Consider the following 19040-nt stretch of genomic DNA (forward strand, 5'->3'; position numbering starts at 1 on the left):
CACAAAAAACTCTTAGAACTAATAAACAAATTAAGTAAAGTTGCAGGATACAAAATCAATATACAAAAATCTATTATATCTCTATACACTAATAAAGAACTATCAGAGAAATTAGGAAAACAATCCCATCTACAATTGTATCAAAAAGAATAAAATGCCTAAGAATAAATTTAACCAAGTTGGTGAAAAATCTGTACACTGAAAACCATAAGACAGAGATGAAAGAAATTGAAGATACAAATATATTTTGTGTTTATGGATTGGAAAAATTAATATTGTTAAAATGTCCATACTACCCAAAGCAGTCTATAGATTCAATGCGATCCCTATCAAAATTCCAATGGTATCAAAGAAATGGAGCAATCCTAAAATTTATATGGAATCAAAAAAGACCTTGAATAGCCAAAGCAATCTTAAGAAAGAAAAAGAAAGCTGGAGGCATCATACTCCCTGATTTCAAACTATATTACAAAGCTATAGTAATCAAAAGAGTATGGTATTGGCATAACACAGACACATAGATCAATGGAACAGAATAGAGAGCCCAGAAATAAAACCACACATGTATGGTCAATTGATTTATGACAAAGGAGCTACGAGTATACAATAGGAAAAGGACAATAGACAGTGCTGGGAAAACTCAAGAGCCACATGTAAAAGAATGAAACTGGATAAGGTCATCATCATGGCAGTGTGAGAGGAGCTTTTTGTCTCTCCCTTTCAATCTATAGTGAGTAAAACATCCATAACCCAATAAAGGCTACACTGCATAACACACCAGGATGCCAGAAAGATCCACACATCAGTATATACAAAGATGGCTAAATTGAAGCACATAGAGGAGGATGAACAAGGGAACAGCAGAGGTCAAGCCCAGCACCCTGGCTCCCCAGCCATGGTGGCTGAGGCAGCCACCCTCACCCCAGAGAACTTGGTGGGTGACAGTAGAGGTGCACATGTGACTCCAGCCAGCAAGCTGCAGTGGAATCTGTGGCTGTGGGAAGTGAAGCAACAGTGGAGGCAAAGCCCCATAGTCCCAGGCCCCATGGCTTCAGACAAGAGCCTGATAGCAATGGCAAAGCTATGCACAGAACTCCTACATCCCAACTGCAGTTGTGCCTGTGGCCATAAAGTAACAAGCAACAGCTGAGATGCTGTCCCACCTACCAGGCTGCCTCCCCTCCTCCTCCCCCAACCACAATGGCAGAGTTTCACCCAAGAGATCCTGGACACAGCTGAGGCATCAGTCATCCCTGTGCCCCCAGTGGCAAAGCCAGAGACCACAGCAACACCAGCAACAGCAAGGCCTTAGTTACCCCCGGAAGCACAGGCGGTGATGATGAGAGTACTGGTGACACTCCAAATAGAGGCAGTGCAGGGTGGAACTTGCAGATCCTCAAATATAGCCGGAGGCAGCTCAGGTAAGAGGAACCCAAAACTAGTGCTATAGCGCCACCTGCTGAAAACAGGAGTCTTCTCATCTCCAAGCAGTTGAAAAATTTGAATGGAAACAAAGCTATGCCTAAATAAAAAACGTTTGCTACAAGTAGTGCACCGGCAGAGGAATAACTCAGTAAGCACCACAGAAAGCCCTGGTGTCGTGCCATTACAAAAAGAAAACAATTCTCCAGAAACCAAACATAAAGTCACAGAAAATTGTGATCTAACTGATAAAGAATTCAAAATAGATATCATGAAGAAATTCAACAAGCTGCAAGAAAACTCAGACAAGCAGTTCAGAGAGCTCAGGAATAAAATCACTGAACAGAAGGAATACTTTACCAAAGAGATTGAAACCCTAAAAAAGAACCAAACAGAAATTCTGCAGATGAAGAACTCAATAAAGGAGATGAAGAATGCATTAGAAAGCACTGGAAGTAGAGCAGATCACACAGCAGAGAGAATTAGTGCGCTCAAAGATAGAAACCTAGAAATGATGCAGGTAGAAGAGGAGAGAGAACTAAGACTTAAAAAAAAAAGTAGAAATTCTATGAGAACTATTTGACTCCATTAGATAGGGCAACATAAGGGTAATGGGTATCCCAGAGAAGAGGAGCAGAGAATTTATTTAAAGAAATAATAGTCGAGAACTTCCCAAACCTGGAGAAGGAACTTGATATACAAATCTATGAAACTAACAGAATACAAAAAGACTTTCTCCAAGATGCATGATAATAAAACTGTCAAAATCAAGGACAAAGAAAGAATATTAAAAGCAGCCAGGGAGAAAAAGAAAAAAACCTACAAAGCAATCCCCATTAGGCTATCAGCAGATTTCTCAGCAGAAACCCTACAGGCCAGGAGAGAGTGGAAAGGTATATTCAAAATATTGAAAGATAAAAACTATCAGCCAAGAATACTCTATACAGCAAAGTTATCTTTCAGATATGAGGGGGAAAATAAAGGCTTTCCCAGATAAAAACAAAAGCTGAAGGAATTCACTGCCACTAGACCTGCCTTACAAGAAGTGTTGAAAGGAGCCCACTTACCTGAAACAAAAGTGAAATCACTATGTCAAGAAGATATCTGTACCGCCATGTTCATTGCAGGTTATTTACAACAGCCAAGACATTCTAAGTTGGAAACAACCTAAGTGTCCATCGGAAGATGAATGGATAAAGAAAACGTGATTTATACAGACCGTGGAATATTATCCAGTCATTAAAAAAAAGCAAATCCTGCCTTTTGTGACAACTTAGATGGACCATGAGGGCATTATGCTGAGTGAAATAAGTCAGACAAAGACAAATACTGTATGATCTCACTTACAGGTGGAACCTAAAGAAACTAAATTCATAGATACAGAGAACAGATTGGTGGTTGTCAGAGGCTGGGGAGTGGGGGGTGGGCAGTGGGAGAAATGGGTGAAGGTAGTCAAGGTACAAACTTCCAGTTATAAGATAAATAAGTCCTGGGGATGTAATGTACAGCATGGTGACTATAGTTAACAATATTGTATTTGATGGGGTTCAGGGCTGGCCACCCCAAGATGCGCCACTCTGGTATGTGGATTATTTCAAGCTGAAGACAATAAAGGCTCAGAAGACTCAAGAAGAACATTTGACCTTTCCCCCATAACTGCCTAAAAGAAATTTAAAATAAAGTCCTGTCCGCAGGACAAGCCATCACCATAGAATAACTCTGGGTTCTGGTAGACTGGGAGGATCCTTGTTAAGCCCACTCTTATAAAAGTTCTATTTATCGAACACCTGCTTTTCCATTTCCATGTGAGTTGCCTTCCTCCCCTTTGAAGCCCCAAATCACTACCCGCAACGTCCTCCTTGTCTGTAGCTGAATATATTTAAACAGGCAGGCTTGGCCCGTTGGCTGAGTTACTCAATTTCTTCTGAGTTTCTCCCATGTATACATGCTACTAAAGTTTGTTTGATTTTCTCCTGCTAACCTGCCTTTTTAATTATTTGACCAGCCATGAGAACCTTAAGGAAAAGGGCGGAATTCTCCCACTTCCCCAGCATATTGTATATTTGAAAGGTGCTAAGAGAGATTTTAAAAGTTCTTATCACAAGAAACAAAAAATTTGTAACTCTGTGAGGTGGTGGATGTTAACTAAACTTATTGTGGTAATCATTTAGCAATATATATGTATATATATCATATCATTATGTTGTACAGCTAAAACTAATTCACTGTTATATATCAATTTCATCTCAATAAAACTTGGGGGAAAACCAAAAAATAAAAAATTGATTGCCTGACCAAAAAAACAATGACGTGAAATAAACACTTAAACATGCAAAAAGTGAAAGAATTAATCACCAGCAGATCTGCACTATGAGAAATGTGAAATGAATGTAAAGGAAGTGAGTCCTTCAGGCCAAAGGAAAATGGCACCAGATGGAAATCTGTATCTACACAAAAGAAGGATGTTGTTGTCAGGTTATTACACTGTAAGCGAAGTGTATCACTTGAAGGTAGACTGTGATAAAGATACACACTATAAACCCTAAAGTAAAATAATACAACAATAAGTTATAATAACCCAAGAAAGGAAATAAGGTGAAATTACAAAAAATATTCAATCAGTCCAGAAGACAGCATAAAAAGAGAAAAAAGGGAAAAACAGATGAGACAAGAGCAAGATGGTAGATGAAAACAACCATATCAATAATTAAGTTAAATGTAAATGGTCTAAACCAAAGTTCAGCAAATCTTTTCTCGAAGGGCCAGATAGTAAACATTTTATGTTTGTGGGCTGTGAAGTTTCTGTTGCATCTCCATAACTGCTGTGATAGCACAAAAGCAGCCACAGACAGTACATAAATGAATGGATGTGGCTGCATTCCAGTAAAACATTATTTACAAAAACAGGCAGCTCACCAGGTCATACTTTACTAGTCTCTTATTTAAATACCTCAATTAAACGGCAGAAATAGTCAGATTGGGGGAAAAAGCAGGACCCAAATATATGCTGCCTAATTTTCTTAAACTTTTGGTCTGCTCTTGATAAAGAGGTTATAAAAGTTTTTAAAAAATTTTTTGAGTAAGTCTACCTAAAAGACAGAAAATCTGTGTTTTGCTAAAATAATTTCCTATATTCAGAAAGAAAGAGGTCTCTCCTAAGATTTTTTTGACTGTTTTAACTGCTCTTGACTGTTTCTGTTGTCATTTTGAGTGTATACCTGAGCATTGTTTCACAGTGAGCATTGTTGCCTTTCTGAACAAGAATTTTAAAGCCATTTGGTATTTTTGACAACTTCTCTCTCTCAAAAAACATATTCAAATCCTAAATAAAGGCTTTTTTTTTTGACATGGATAAAGGAAGAGGATTTCTGTGGGGATTTTCAGAGGGCCCCTGGGACTTCTCAGAGAAATTTGCTCTCTCTGCCTATAAGGAGGAAAATACTAAACTAATTAGGCTTATTTGGTCTGTTAAATTACATGGGAAGCGTTGTCAGATAAGTGACGATAAACTTTCTTAGGTGGTATTATGTGGGTGAATGTTATTGATATAAGTGTTTAAAAAATTATATAACATTCCTAAAATTCTGATCTGTCCTGGTTATTAGGAATAATTCTGGTTATTATTTTAAGGTGTATGTTATAAAATTAACCAAATTTCTTTGTCAATTTCCATTTTTGAGACTTTTGTTGTTTACAGATAGTTATTGTTTTACTCTGATGCTTTTTGCTTTTGCAAATATGTCTCATCCTCAGAGAGATTCATGGAAAGGACTCTAACACCAGCTCGGGAATGGAGCTTTCTAATAAACTTTCAGATCAAAAAACTGAACTGGGTAAGAAATTACAGAAATCTCATGGAGAAAGTGATGACCTCATAAAACTACTAACAGATTATACAGGACGGAATGAACTGACAGAGGATGATTATAATTTTTATGACTTTTCTTTGAAATATTGCTGATTTTTTGATGTTTTGCTTTGTTTTCTCAGATTTAAGGAAATTTTTTTCTCTTATGCTAGCTATGACTTACAGCAATTTGATGAAATTATACCTTTGTGAGCAGAACTGAAACATTTGTCTTTTTCTCCCTCCTGATCCCTCCAGAATTCGGAAACTCCTCATGAGTGAGTATGGATATTTCGTGGCAATATAGTTATTTACATAAGTTCAATAAGAATCTGTTCTCCTTATAACAGGATACATTGGTTATGTTACGAAGGCTTTGACTGGAATGTCATATTTGAGAGAAACATACAGGCTCAGATAGGACAAGACAGCTTTTCAGGAATAAAGATTGGACTTTCTGGAATAAAGCCACTTGGAAATATTGGCCTGGTACCTTGTTTACAGAGATTCCAGCAATCTTACCTGGTAAATAAGGAAGCTCACTTATCTGGCAGGTGCAAGGAACCTCAAAATATTTGGGGGGACCTCGAGAAGAGAGGATTCCACCCAAATCTGTAGGTACTGCAGGAAAAATCTGATGGCAAGTCCTTGGCTTGGCTTTTCTGACCTCGAGAGGTCTTTAAAGTTCAATCTGCGATTCCTCATAAAAAATTCCAGCAAAGCAGATTTAAGAGCCTATATGATCAATTGCTATTCTTGCTGCACTTATGTAAATAATTGGGCCAAGTTTATTGAAACTAAACTTATTTTGCAAACCAATTAGTCTTAATTTGGCTATCTTTCGTAAAAATGAGGGTGATTTTGAGGGAGAAAAATTGTTTCAGTAAAACACTATAATACACATTTGTAGATATTAGATCCTAGTTCTGTTGATTGTCTCTGAGGTTTTTTCTACCTGTGAACTGGACTGAATCCTGAATTATTCTCCTGAAATATCTAGTTACAAATCTCCAAACTAACGTTTTCAATTTTTTCCCTCATTTTCATTTGGAATCATTCAGAATTGAACCTGCCCTTTTTCCTGAAGCCTTGAAAACTGAAGCTGAACAACTTGATATAAGCTTAAGAGAGATTCCTGTCTGTTGCTGTGTAAGCTGTAAGCCACTCAGAAAGATACCTGATGACATCATCAGACATTTCAAGCTGCAAAAATGCTTTTGACTCTGACATCTAGAAATCTTCTTGATTGGCTGCCCCCTGGGCTTAGGAACTGGTTTATAATTTGCTCCAACCATTAACCTTCTTTTCTTTTTATTCCATGGAAACACGTATTAAATACCTGATTGCTTGCTTCCAAAATATAGGCCTAACTTTGGGAGCCCACCTGTATCACCACCTTCTAAAATGAATTTAACTGGACTGATCTATTACCAGGACTAAGAAATGTGTTCAGTGAGATGAAGCAATCTACCACTCAGCTTCTGGCCTATGAAACTTCTTAAAGTTTCAAAGTACTGTGAAACTTAAAAGTTTCAAAGGCAGGACTGTAGGGGACTGGAATTGGCCACCCCAAGATATGTCTCTTTGGCATGAGGATTATTTTGGGCAGGTCACTTTTAAAAACTGCAGACATGAGAGAAACTCTGAAAAGTAGAAGTTACCCTTTTTTAGGAGACATTTACATTTGTAAAGGAAATCTCCATCTGTAGATGTGTCTCCCTCTCTGTACCAAGAAGAAGGGGGGATGACCTTATGTCTAGAAACGCTTATCAATATGGAAGGCAAGGACTTAAATCTGCATAATAACCTTACTCTTGTTTACTGTGCTTTTCTAGTAATCTCCCATAACTGACTCTCCCCACCCCCAACATCCTCCTTTGTAACTGAAGATGGTATTTAATATGAGAACCTGCACCATTTTGGTGAGTTGCTCAGTTTTCCCGAGTCTCTCCCACGTATACATGTTATAAAGCTTTGTTTAATTTTCTTCTCTTATTCTGTCTTATGTGAATTTAATTCATAGCCCAGCCAGAAGGACTGAGAGTGGGTAGAGTAATTGTGTTACTCCCCAACACAGTTAAATTTGAATTTCAAATAAACAAATAATTTTTTAGTATAAGAATATCCCGATATGGGCATGGTGAGTTGAGGAGTCAAAAGAAAGATTTCTTGGACTCTGAAGGTCTGGTAGTAGTGCTCCTTTATTCAGAGAATAGCATGGAATAGGACATGGGGACAGGACCCATGGGCAGTGAAGACCTGCAAACATGGCTTGAGGGTAGGGCTAAATTTATAAAGCATAGGTATGTGAGTTATCTCTTTACAAGACAAAGGAAAGATCATGTAAAAAAGTCGTTAAAATGATATCAGTGCAGGTGGGGTCTGGTTATCAGGTGATCCTATAACTTTGGGTATGAATCAGGTCAGCTCAGGTCAGGACGTCCTAGGACGATATAGACATAGATAGGTATGTAGGGCAGGACGCCTTGGGCTTTTCTCCCTGGGGCAGCCTTGATCCTTATCAATCCCATGCCATATACTGGGATATACTTATACTACAAAAAATGTTTTTGTTTGTCTGGGCATCCTGTATTTTATCTGGCAACTCTACCACAGTTTGGGTTCTCCAGGAAGCAAACTCTGAGATGGAGTTTAACCAGCAGGATGTCATTAAAAAGAGCCCTTGGTTCAATACCTGTGGAATGGAGGAGAAGGAGGCAGGAACGGCAGAAAGAAGTGAGTCTGCAGTACAGCCCAGGGGATAGACTTGGCTGAAGCTTGGGGAACTCCGACACTAGAATGTTCCAAGTTCGGCTGAGCCGTCCACGCCTTTATACCCACCCGTCGATCAGTTATTGGCTGAGGGGACGTGCCCTGGGTGAAGTGGGTCTCTGCAGCCAAGGCAACGCCTGAGGGGGCTGACAGTTGAAGGCTATATGCTGACAGCATTCCCAGCACCAGGAGCAAAACGTCTTTCCCGAAGTGGAATCTAAGTAGTGAGCGCACCACAGTGTCCACTATATTTGTAGAGAGAATTAAAACATTGAGTAGAGGGACCAGATGATATTTAAGGACTTTTCCACTTGAGCATCTGTGATTAAGAGAAATAATGTCTACAGAAGGCCTGGAAGAGACTATGCCATATAGATGGTGAGCACCAAGGAGTAGCTACTCTGATGTCTCCGAAACTTTGGTCCGGGAAGGGTCGTCCAGTGGTGGTGGAAGTTTTGAGAGTAACAAGTGGTGCTGGACTTTGGCACATGTGTCTACCTCCCAGGAGGTGACAACTGCCATCACTGGGTTGAGAACTTTTGTTGGGGAGTGTTCTCTGCCTCACTAAGCTGGGTTTGGCATATTCCTCTAGATAATGCTTTTTAAAAAGGAATGCCTTTTAAAAATGTGTTCAAAGTTAATTATTTTCACTTTCTAATTACAAAGACCAGATTCTTCCTTTGGGGAGTGACAGAGGGAGGCAGAAATCATGATCATAAAGTCAGGAAACAGTGTCGCTTCTGGACTCTGGCACTTAAGCTGTGACATTGGGTGAGTTATCTTCTCTGGCCTCACTTTCCTGGACTTTAAAATGAGAGGGTTGGATTGGGTGTTCTGTGACGATCCCACCCAGTGTTGACCTTTTATAATTCCGTGAGCGTGTATGTGGCCTCTTGGCAAATGAGTTTGGAACACTGACAAGGCCAGATTGCTAGACACAAGAATCTAGCAATTTTAGAATTAGTTTTTTAGGTCTTTTAGAAGTAGTTTAAGCACTACTTCTTAAGTAGCTCAGTTTTTTTTTTTTATGTGAGGAAGATTGGCCCTGAGCTAACATCTGTTGCCAATGCTTCTCTTTTTGCTTGAGGAAGATTGTCGCTGAGGTAACATCTGTGCCTATCTTCCTCTATTTTATGTGGGATGCCGCCACACTGTGGCTTAACGAGTGGTGCTAGGTTTCCGCCTGTGATCCAAACCTGCAAAACCTGGGCCACCAAAGTAGAATGCGTGAACTTAACCACTGGGCCACTGGCTCAGTTTTTGAGGCTGATCACAGCAGATTGCTTGGAGAGAAAAGTAGTGAGACAGATTAAGTTTACTCTTATTTTAAATCTTACAGTGAATGGCTATAAGATTAGATATCTTAAAAATTACATGCCAGGTCCGAATGATCCAATTAAAGGTCAAGTCAACTGTTTTCTTCGTGGACTTTTCTTTCTTTTTGCTTTGTGATATTTTAATTACAAAAGTCATCAGCAGTGCATGCCTGTGCTGCCCAGTAACAGAAAGACTCTTCTGGGGAAGCTTATACAGAAGCTCTGTCAGTCAAGGCAGCAGGTTCTTGAACTGTTTTTTCATTATTTTCATCATTGGGGGCAGTTTTATTGTAAATTTTTGGTATAACTAAGGGACCATTTTTTGGTGGTGTGAAGTGTTAATTCCCTAATCAAACAGACCAGCAGGTAGAAACTGTTGACACTGTGTCCTTGACCCATTTCTGCAGCCCTTAAATAAGGCCAGAAGAAAAAGAGAGTCACTCTGGTTCCCTGAGGGGATGAACTATAAAACTAACAACTTTTTATCAAGAATTGTATTATTTGCAAAGCATTTCTCATTCTGCAGGGAAAAATCAAAGAAGGTAAGTAATACTATTATCCACATTTTACAGATGAAACAGAGGCTCCGAGGGGCTAAGAAGAGCCTCACTCAAATTCACACAAATCTAGTTTTTAAAATTTGTTCTTTTTTATTTTTAGCCCAAAATGTTATATCCTTTGCAGTCGCCCTGCCTATGCCAATGAATTTGCAGATCTTCATTGCGTTTACGTCTGTGTATATCTAGTTCTAGGTACGAGGTTTACATTTTTCACGTTTTCCTATAGAGAAAACATGCTCCACGTCAGTGGTTTTTCACTATTCAGAAGGAGCTAGCAAACTGTGAAAGTTCCAACAGAGGAGCAACCAGTATAATTCTACCACAGTATTGTTCTTGGGGGTTATTTTTTTCTTTTAAATGTTGCATGTAAATTAACAAGAAGTAAAAGTAACAATACACCTGTTTCAACATGTGATGGTGCTCAGCCATGATTATTTTATTGACTAATTAGATTCAAGTTAAATAAATTACAACCGAAAAAGAGACATTCACCATTATTCACTTGGGGTTCAGAATCTGTGGTTACAGATCGGAAAGGATGGCTTTTAACGATATGATACACCAGGTCCCGGCAGCTGGATGGAAAGTCAAGAGCCGGATCACGCACTTCTCCCTCCCATGGCTGGACCTCCCATAGTCATAGCCCAAGTGTACTCTGTGCAGTTGGAAAAGGCCACCTGGCTCTTGAAGACTCATGGTGTCTCATCTGACTTTTCACCCTGTAACCTCGAAGGTCACAGACCAGGAAGGTGCCGACAATCAGAGCTCCTCATTTTAGAACTTTCGCCCCAGAACTCTTTCTGTCATCACACCCGTGCTTGGTGATACACTGAGACCATAGCCACCTGCACGGCTGCAACAGGCCGCACCATCAGCCTGAGACAGGGCCCGGCCCACCTTTGAGGCCGGGAGGGATGGTTTTATTTACTTTCCAGCGGGAAGTTATCTGCCTTAGACTGAAGAAGCATTAGAGAATTCTCTGGTTTGCTTCTGACATCAGCAGTGCAGATATTTGGAAAATGCTTTGAAGCAACTTTGGTTCTAAGTGAGAGCATAAACTGTCAAAATGATATCTTGACTGAAAACGCTCTGTTTTAGCAGTGAGCCCAAACCTTTTGTATTTTCTATAAAGTACTATTTGCAGGAAAGAATGAGTACCATCTTAATTTTTTTTCACTCTGTAAAGACAAACTTTCAACCACATTATAAAATGATCCATTAAGCCTTGATCAAACTCGGTTGTCCTTATACTACTCTGCCATAGCAAAAAAAAAAAAAAAAAAAAAAAAAAATCCCAGTATGAGCTTCTCTAGTCTTGAGTTCGTGCTTCCTTACCCACAATTAAGGGAGCCGAGATAGCTCAGCTATCAACACTGGGGTTGCTAAAACTTTTTTTCTAAAAGGAATATATGCTAATTCAATAAAACCTCTTTTGGTTGCTACTATATATATATATAATTAGTATTGTACATATTACCATTACTAATATGACTATCACTATAGAATTATATTCATTCCAGGTCCCCTGTGTCCAGAAACAGCAACACATACGAATACTTTAAAAGAAGACTAGCGTTCATAAGGCATGTTGATCTTGAACACGAAACTCTTTTACTTTATAACAAAACATCAACCCAAAAAGAGTATTTTTTAAAAGCTGTGATGACATGGCACAACCAATCTAATTAAAAAGTGGGGAAAAATTTTTCAAATATCCATTATTTTGAGAACATAACAATAAAAAAGTCCCTAATAGCTGCCTAGGTATTTTCAGGGGGTGGGAAGATTTAAATATTTAAATCTGTACATCCCCTAAGTTTTAAAATGCTTCTATTAATAAGGTATAAAATCAAGACTAAGGGCCACTGAGGTGGATTTGGACCCAGTGGAAACGTTTTTGAAGCTTTCCTTCAGTGCATGTGAATTCAGTGAAGGCAAATTGATGAAAAATCTTTTCAGGAGATTTTTCCTTAGGTCCCCTTCCTGGCTGCAGGACTCCAGGAAATTTCCAGATTCCTCTCTCCTCTCAGTGGCCATGCTTGGACCTCAGTGCCCGGGTGAAGGATGTTTGAAGAACTGAGTTGGCAAAAATATACGTATTTAAGGGCATTTAGGAGCAAGTTAAACAACTGGATTTTCTCCTGGTATCCAAAGGGACCAGAGCACATCGTTCAAAGCTACATTAGGGAAAGAACAGTTCATGAACTGCTTTTTGGGAGGGCCACTTAATTTTATGCTGTTCTCACTCCCCTTTACCAAAAACTCAAACCATCTAAATGACCACTTCTTAGTCTGGAACAGAACAAAACATAGTAAGCAGGTTCTGGTGAATAAGGCCTTGCAAGAATCAGGCTCACTTTATATTCTAGATCAGCAGTCGGAAACTTTTGCTGGAAAGGGCCAGAGGGTAAATGTTTTAGGCTTTGCTGGCCATCTCTCAACTTTCTTGCAATGATTCAGGTCTGCCATTGTAGAGCCAAAGTTGGCACAAACTATAATACATAAACAAATGCATGTGACGGTGTTCCAGTAAAACTTTATTTACAAAAACAGGCAATGGGCTGGCTTTGGACGGAGGGCCATAGTTTGCTCATCCCTATTCTAGATAATAACCACAAATGGTGGCTCTCTTCTGAAAACTGCCAGATTAATGCCCCATCACACAATCTTTAGTACTCTGATCCATAGCTGTGGTTAAAGAAGCCAGTGTGACCTGAGGATTCCATGTTTATGACTCACAGCTGCGTATCAACGGGATCAGAAATGGCTAGGAACACAGAAGGGCCTGTTTCTGTTTCGTTAGGAAACCTGAGCATGCATCTGTGTGCCTGGCTTTTGCTAACCTTGGGCAGCAGTCAGGAGCTGAGGATAACAGCCATTCTGGCACTGGCGGGAGGTGCAGGTACAGATGCAGAGAAAGGTAGTATAATTCTGGGTAATATGGTACCTCAGTGACCTAAGGCACCAACTCTAAGTCAGCACTAAGGAATTCATTGCTCAAGCAACTGGGCTTCTCAACTCAGAGGTAAATTTGTTCAGCGTGTGGCTAAAAACCAAAAATATAAAAGTTGTGCGAGCAGCAACAGCCAAGAACCACAGAATTCCCTACAGGTAGAGGAAATCTTACCAATCATCTTACCCAGTCTTTTCATATTACCGGTGGGGAAAACAAGGCCCAAAGAGGAAGAGGTAACTTGCTCAGATAGTTTGTGGAGGAATTACCAAATCTCAGCCATTTTGACTTCCAATCTGTTGCTATTTCCCCCTAAGGAATCTGAATTTAAAGGGGATTCACTGACCATATAAACATTCACGTCATGAGATTATGACAGCTAAGTGCCTGGCTACCCTTAAAGACAAGTGTTCTGTTGGGATACAAATGGTGCCAGAGAACGTCTGAAATTTACTGAGGGGAGGGAAAAGAATGCATCCCATCACTGGTTTTATGTAGCTGACAAAAACTGCACAGGATAAAGCATTAAATGGCCATCTTCCCATGAATATAAATGCTGGTCTCTCATATTGTACGATAACATGGCAAGAACAGACTGAGAAGTTCTTAAATCAAAGTTTGCATTGATCTGCTTCCCTCCTAACAAATCAAAGGCAAATGTTATCCTCATATCTTTGGTGTCCGTGACATAGAGGATGCCCCGGGCGATGAAGGCGTTGCCGGCCTTGGATTTGGGGTACGTGGTATTGATGTGTTGCACCACAGAGAATGTCCTCTCGTCCAGTTGTGCTACAAGAATGCTCGAGCCATCCACACTTGAAGCGTAGATAATCCAAAGCCCCTTCTCATCTACAGCTAAATTGAAGTAAGTCTTGGAATTTGCAAAGAGGTATTTTCGATCAAAATACAAGGCATTTTCAAGCTTCAGGGTTTGGGATGTTTCTTTGCCAAATTCAAATCTGAAATGTGCAAAAAAAAAAAAAAGCAGAAATGAGTCAACATTTTTGTGGACAAGGGTGGTTTTGGGGTTCTTCTATTAAATTGGGCCGGGGCCTGGGATTCTGCATTCCTAGTCAGTTCCCAGGTCATGCCCATTCTACTGGTAGGCCCACGATGCTACGTGCAGCAAGGATGTAAAAGATGGTGACTACATCTGTGTCCACCTCCTAGCCATGTGGCACTGGGAAAATTCCTCAACATGATGAATCCTCAGGTGTTTGCTGACTTCCTGAAATGTCCTCTCAAAGATTCTTAGTGCTGCAAGGGGCCTTAAGAGATGATCTAGTCTGGTCCTTCCATTTTACAAATAAAAGGAAGTTGCTGGCCCAAGAATATGAGTAAGTGGCAGAGCCAGAGTTTGAACCTAGGGTTTCTAACTCCAGGTTTGGGGGTTCTCCCTCTCCTCCATGCTGGAGTTTTAAGACAAAAATTTCATGGCAGTCTAAATGAAGAAGAAAGTCACCAGCTGAGAAGAGATGTAGCAAAGTCATGGCTGGGAAGTCAATTTTCTTGTCAGGTAAGTGACTGGAGAAATTAAGTTATGGCATGAAACCCCATGCACCTGAAGCCAGGGGGCTGTCCGATTTGGATGACACCAAATCTAGACCGTACCAAAAAGAGGATTATGGAGACAGCCCTGATGGCCTAGTGGTTAAAGTTTGGCATACTCCACTTTGGCAGCCTGGGTTCAGTTGCTGGATACGAGGCCACACCACTCCTCTGTTAGTAGCCATGCTGTGGCAGTGGCTCACATAGAAGGACCAGAAGAACTTACAAGTATATGCAATTATGTACTGGGGCTTTGGGGTTGGGGGGAAAAGGAAGGGAAAAAAAGGAGGAAGATTGGCAACAGAAGTTAGCTTAGGGCAAATCTTCCCCTGGAAAAAAAATATATATAATAAATATATATATTTAATATATATATTTTATATACAAAATATATATATATATTCCTATAGAGGGACTTATTTAAAAAAAAGTGGATTATGATTCAAAGGCACCTAGCTCCAGGAATGAAAATTCAGGGACATTAGGCTAAAAGACAAGAAAGACACCAGAGGGTGCCATTGAGCAGCGCAAGAAATGTGAAATGTGTAAGACTGTGGCGTGGATACACATTGGAGCATATCCAGACTTGAAGCCAATTAAGAAAACCTGAAGTAAGTTTGAAAAGAAACCAGAGGAGTGAGGGCTTGGTAAGGCCCTGCCTGCCTGTCTCAGCTCACGGGGTTCTCTTTCCCCTGAATGCCTGGGACTCAGTGCTGCCATTTGGTCCGTGTCTGGTACTGGTACCTAGCAGCTGCATGCTTAATGAGGCTTGTCTCTCCCAGGAGGAAAAGGGTCTGATTCCGGCCTGCCTCTCCCTCCACTCCCAGCATGTGGCCTGGCATAGAGCAGGGCCTCAGCACAGCTCTCCTAACCAGGGCATCAGGCAAACTTAGCTGCATTAGAAGACACTCTTTCTTAGAGTGGCCAATCCTCCTTCCAGGGCTCATTCGCCCCAGGACCCCCCAGCCCCCACCATGTAACGACAGCCCTATGTAAATGGCAGCAGGGCGCCACAGGACTAAATGAGGACGAATGTCAGAGGAAGAAGCCTGTCGGGGGCAGATGACTACAGAACAGGAGGTGGGCAGTTGTCCTTTTCTGTGAGCACAAGACTGCCTAAATGAGGTGGCCGGGGAGATGGGGAGATGATGGGGGAGTCCAGTAGAGAGAGAAGAGAGGCAAAGGAGGGGACAGTTCGAGCCACGGCCGATGCGTGTGTCTAACGTGGCTTGTTTAACTGCACCTTGTGCTAGGAAACCTGTCCCCAGCCTAACCTAGTTCTCCAGTGCCAGCACGGTTGTTGAGGCTGGTCCTCACTGAGGGGAGGAGATGGTGAGGGGGAAGGGACCCAGTCCTCCCTGCAGGTCCTTGTCTCTTGTTCTGAATGACTAGGACCACGGTTTTCATAAACCGGACTTGTTATTTCAGATGAGGTACAGCTGGAGGGCTGCGGAGGCTCTCGTCCTCCTTTTCATTTTTATGGAGGACATGGAGAGCACAGGAGGTGGTGTCTCTTGTCCAAGGTTATGGAGTGAGTAGGAGGAAGAGCTGGAACCTGACTGAGTGCACTGCTCTCTTGATTTGTCCAAGATGACCTGCTTCTGCCTCGAAAGCCGGAACTTGACTTCTTTTTGAGCCACGAAGACAAAACTCTAGCAATTCTTGTGGGGAGCAGAGAAAACTCGACCGTTGCCCTGGGCACAGTGTACCTGCGTGACCACCTCCCTTCCCCTTGGGAAAGCAGAGTGGGGAGAAGAGGTGGCCTGGCAAGGGCTCCATCAGGATGACGGGGCGGTCTGCAGGCAGAGCCCCCTGACTTTGCATTGCAGTCCCTCGTCTTCGATGATCTCAGCTATGACGGGAAATTCTTCACACCCAAAGTTTTTCAGAACAAAACCAATTTCGGGGTGTGACACCTTCCTGCTAGCTCTGGAGCTCTGGGTTCCGGCTGTGTCCTTTCTCAAGGGATGAGAGAGCTGCAGTCCTTGGCACTCCAGGTCTACTTCTCTTTGGCTCTGACCTTACTCTTGGCCTCCAGACCAGCAATAAATGCAGACCCCAGGCAGGGGCTGGTCGTGGGGCTCACTCATTGCATCTTGTGGTTTATACCGTCAGCAAACCCTGATTGACTTCTGACGGTGTGCCAGGCCCTGGGGACATAAAGATGGTGAAGCACAGTCCCTACCCTTAAGCAGCGCATGGATAGCTAAGCACCTCACAGCAGCTGCTGTCTGGGATGGGTGAGAAAGTACTGTGGGGCCCCGAGGAACTCACCTCACTATGGTTTTGGAGCCTCCTTTGTGGTAGTAGAGAGAGTTGTTGTAAACGGCATGCCCACAGCCATGGAAAAAATATGGGAGTTGGATAAGCGTGTAACTGCCATTCAGCAGTGAGGGCTCGTCCTTGAATTCCTTCACCCTGATGCCTGCAGGAGAGAAGCCAGGGAAAGGGGCTGTCACCTGCCGTCAGGGCTGGCCATCACAGCATGGGGGTGAGTGGGGGAGGAAGTTGAAGGAGGGCAGTTGGGAGTGAGATGTCCTGTAAGTGTCTTTGTCCAGTCTGAAGAGTCTCAGACTCCCAAACTCCAAGTCCGGTTCTCCTCTATGGATTCCTGAACCGTAGTCGCCCCACACAGTTGGCTTGGCTCCTCCCAGGAAAACTATCACCCCCTCCCCACCCCACTCTAGCTTGTTTATAAAATTCTCTATCAGACTGACACAGGCCTATACCAGGAAGAGTGAATACTTGGCAATTGTTCAGACCTGTCCTGCCTCCTCCTGCACCCACGGCAGCCACTATTTCACATTATTCCTCTTTCCTTTTGAGCCACAGAATCCTTCTCAGCTGGTGATCCATGCCGTCATCACCAGCTGATCAGTCAGCCTTGACGAGATGAAGAAGCATGTCTCAGCTATTGCTCTGACCAGTGAGTATGCCCAGACCCCTTCTGGAATGAGGCCACTGCTACCACCACTGGCAATTCCTGAGCACATCCCTTTGGGGCAGTATGACTAGGGTCATGCTCAGATGCAGTGTATCTGCAAGATGGCCCTTCACCTTCTCCGCTGGGCTCTCTGTCCAACAGATAACTGAGAAAGATGGCCAAAAGGACCATCCTGGGAGGGTGCCAATCTCAGCGACAGATGGACAGTGCAAACGATTTTGTCTCTGACGTTGCTTCCACATTATGGTTTTGGGGTTTATGAGGCCATCAGTCATCATGCTATTTATTTCCTTCTGGATACTTTGCCTAAAGTTGGATAAGCCATACTGGGGGTGCCCGGGTCATGTCCTGTGACCTGAACTGCAAGGCTGGTCATCAGTGTGCTCAAAGAAGAAAAATATTCTGCCCACTCATTTGTGCTTCTTAAAATAAAGAGCAGTTCTGTTAAACCAATTAGCAGGGATTTCAGACGCACAGAAATAGAATAAGCCTGAAGGTAGGCAACAGAGGAAAGATACAATCATAACACAGATATAGATCATCTGCCAAGAGACGGTACCTGAGAAATGCTCAGTCACCCAGATCCGTTCATCACTCTTGTTAGCAGACTCTCGTATCCAAGTGCCAAATGTCTCTGTCACTTCTAATACTTGCATTGGATTTCCAATGGAAGCGATCATGGATTCTACCAGAAGAGGATGAAGTTACTCACCTGCCAATTATGACTTCAAGGCAACCAATTTCTGAATTTAAAATAGGATCTCTACCTGCTTGTGGGGAATGGTGTTCATTGACTTTTTCATCAGCTTTTCCAACCAAGGTGTCATCATTTGGTACAGCACATGTCTCCCCTGAAACAACAATAATCAGAGCAAACGCAGTGGGCACAGTGAGATTCGTCTAACTGTGTAACTGGTGCTCCCCCACCTCGTTCCAGACTCTGGTCCCACGAGCATCCCTTGGAATAGGCCCACCAAGGTTTTTGCTTGCTTGCTTTTAAGCAATATCAACCCATCCACTTCCAAATATTTTACCCTGCTTGATGAGTTCCCAACAAGCTTTCAAAGACCGCAGTTGCTAAGATAATACAATCCAAAGAGGATGTCAGTAAAAGGGAAACAGGGGTCTAAGCCAACCCGTTCAGGCCCTCAGCCATCTGAGGGAAAGAGAGGCTTATTGACACCTTCCTGGTCTCTCTGGGCAGGTGGTATCACCATCACGGTTGCATTTTTCTGGAAGGATTTTCACTTCCAGGAAGCTGATGGGGAGCAGTGAGGGAGCAGCCTCATGACGGGGGGCTCTCTTTATTCTGTCTTCCTGGACCACCAGGGGAGGAATCTCAGAGGAAGGAGGAGCCTGGAGGCAGCCCCACCGGAGATGTTGAGCAGGAGACATTGGGCCCACTCACCACCATTTCCCACCTGTCTCTGCTTGAAGGCATATGGGACACAGGGCGCCTGATTCACAGTTGGTTTGAGGCTACACCTGAGCTGGAATTCATCCTCCTCTGCTTGTCACTGTTCCCCTTAACAAACGGGATTAATTCAAACCTTTGGTGAAGAGGTGGCTTGGGGTGGCAGGAGCAGGACAGGAGGAGGGAAGGAACATGGCCAGTACCCAGATGAGGGGGAGTGGATGGCTGTGGTAAGGACCCTGGTCTGGGGCAGGTTGGGGCAAA

The 19040-nt window shown here is 42.4% G+C and overlaps 1 protein-coding gene across 2 annotated transcripts in view; it reads right to left on the bottom strand.

The window, feature by feature from the left end:
* Positions 1-10319: 10319 nt before the first annotated feature.
* GLDN (gliomedin) overlaps positions 10320-19040 on the bottom strand; it is a 51033-nt gene continuing 42312 nt past the window's right edge. For both annotated transcript variants that reach the window (XM_070624385.1, XM_070624389.1), the window contains exons 7-10: positions 18130-18213; positions 17922-18047; positions 16693-16843; positions 10320-13829 (exon numbers count right to left, since the gene is read on the bottom strand). In XM_070624385.1, coding sequence (XP_070480486.1) covers positions 13361-13829; positions 16693-16843; positions 17922-18047; positions 18130-18213 — 830 coding nt within the window. In that variant the 3' untranslated portion in view covers positions 10320-13360. The remainder of the gene's footprint in view (positions 13830-16692; positions 16844-17921; positions 18048-18129; positions 18214-19040) is intronic.

This window comes from Equus przewalskii, chromosome 1 (genome assembly GCF_037783145.1).
Source record: "Equus przewalskii isolate Varuska chromosome 1, EquPr2, whole genome shotgun sequence".
NCBI lineage: Eukaryota > Metazoa > Chordata > Mammalia > Perissodactyla > Equidae > Equus > Equus przewalskii.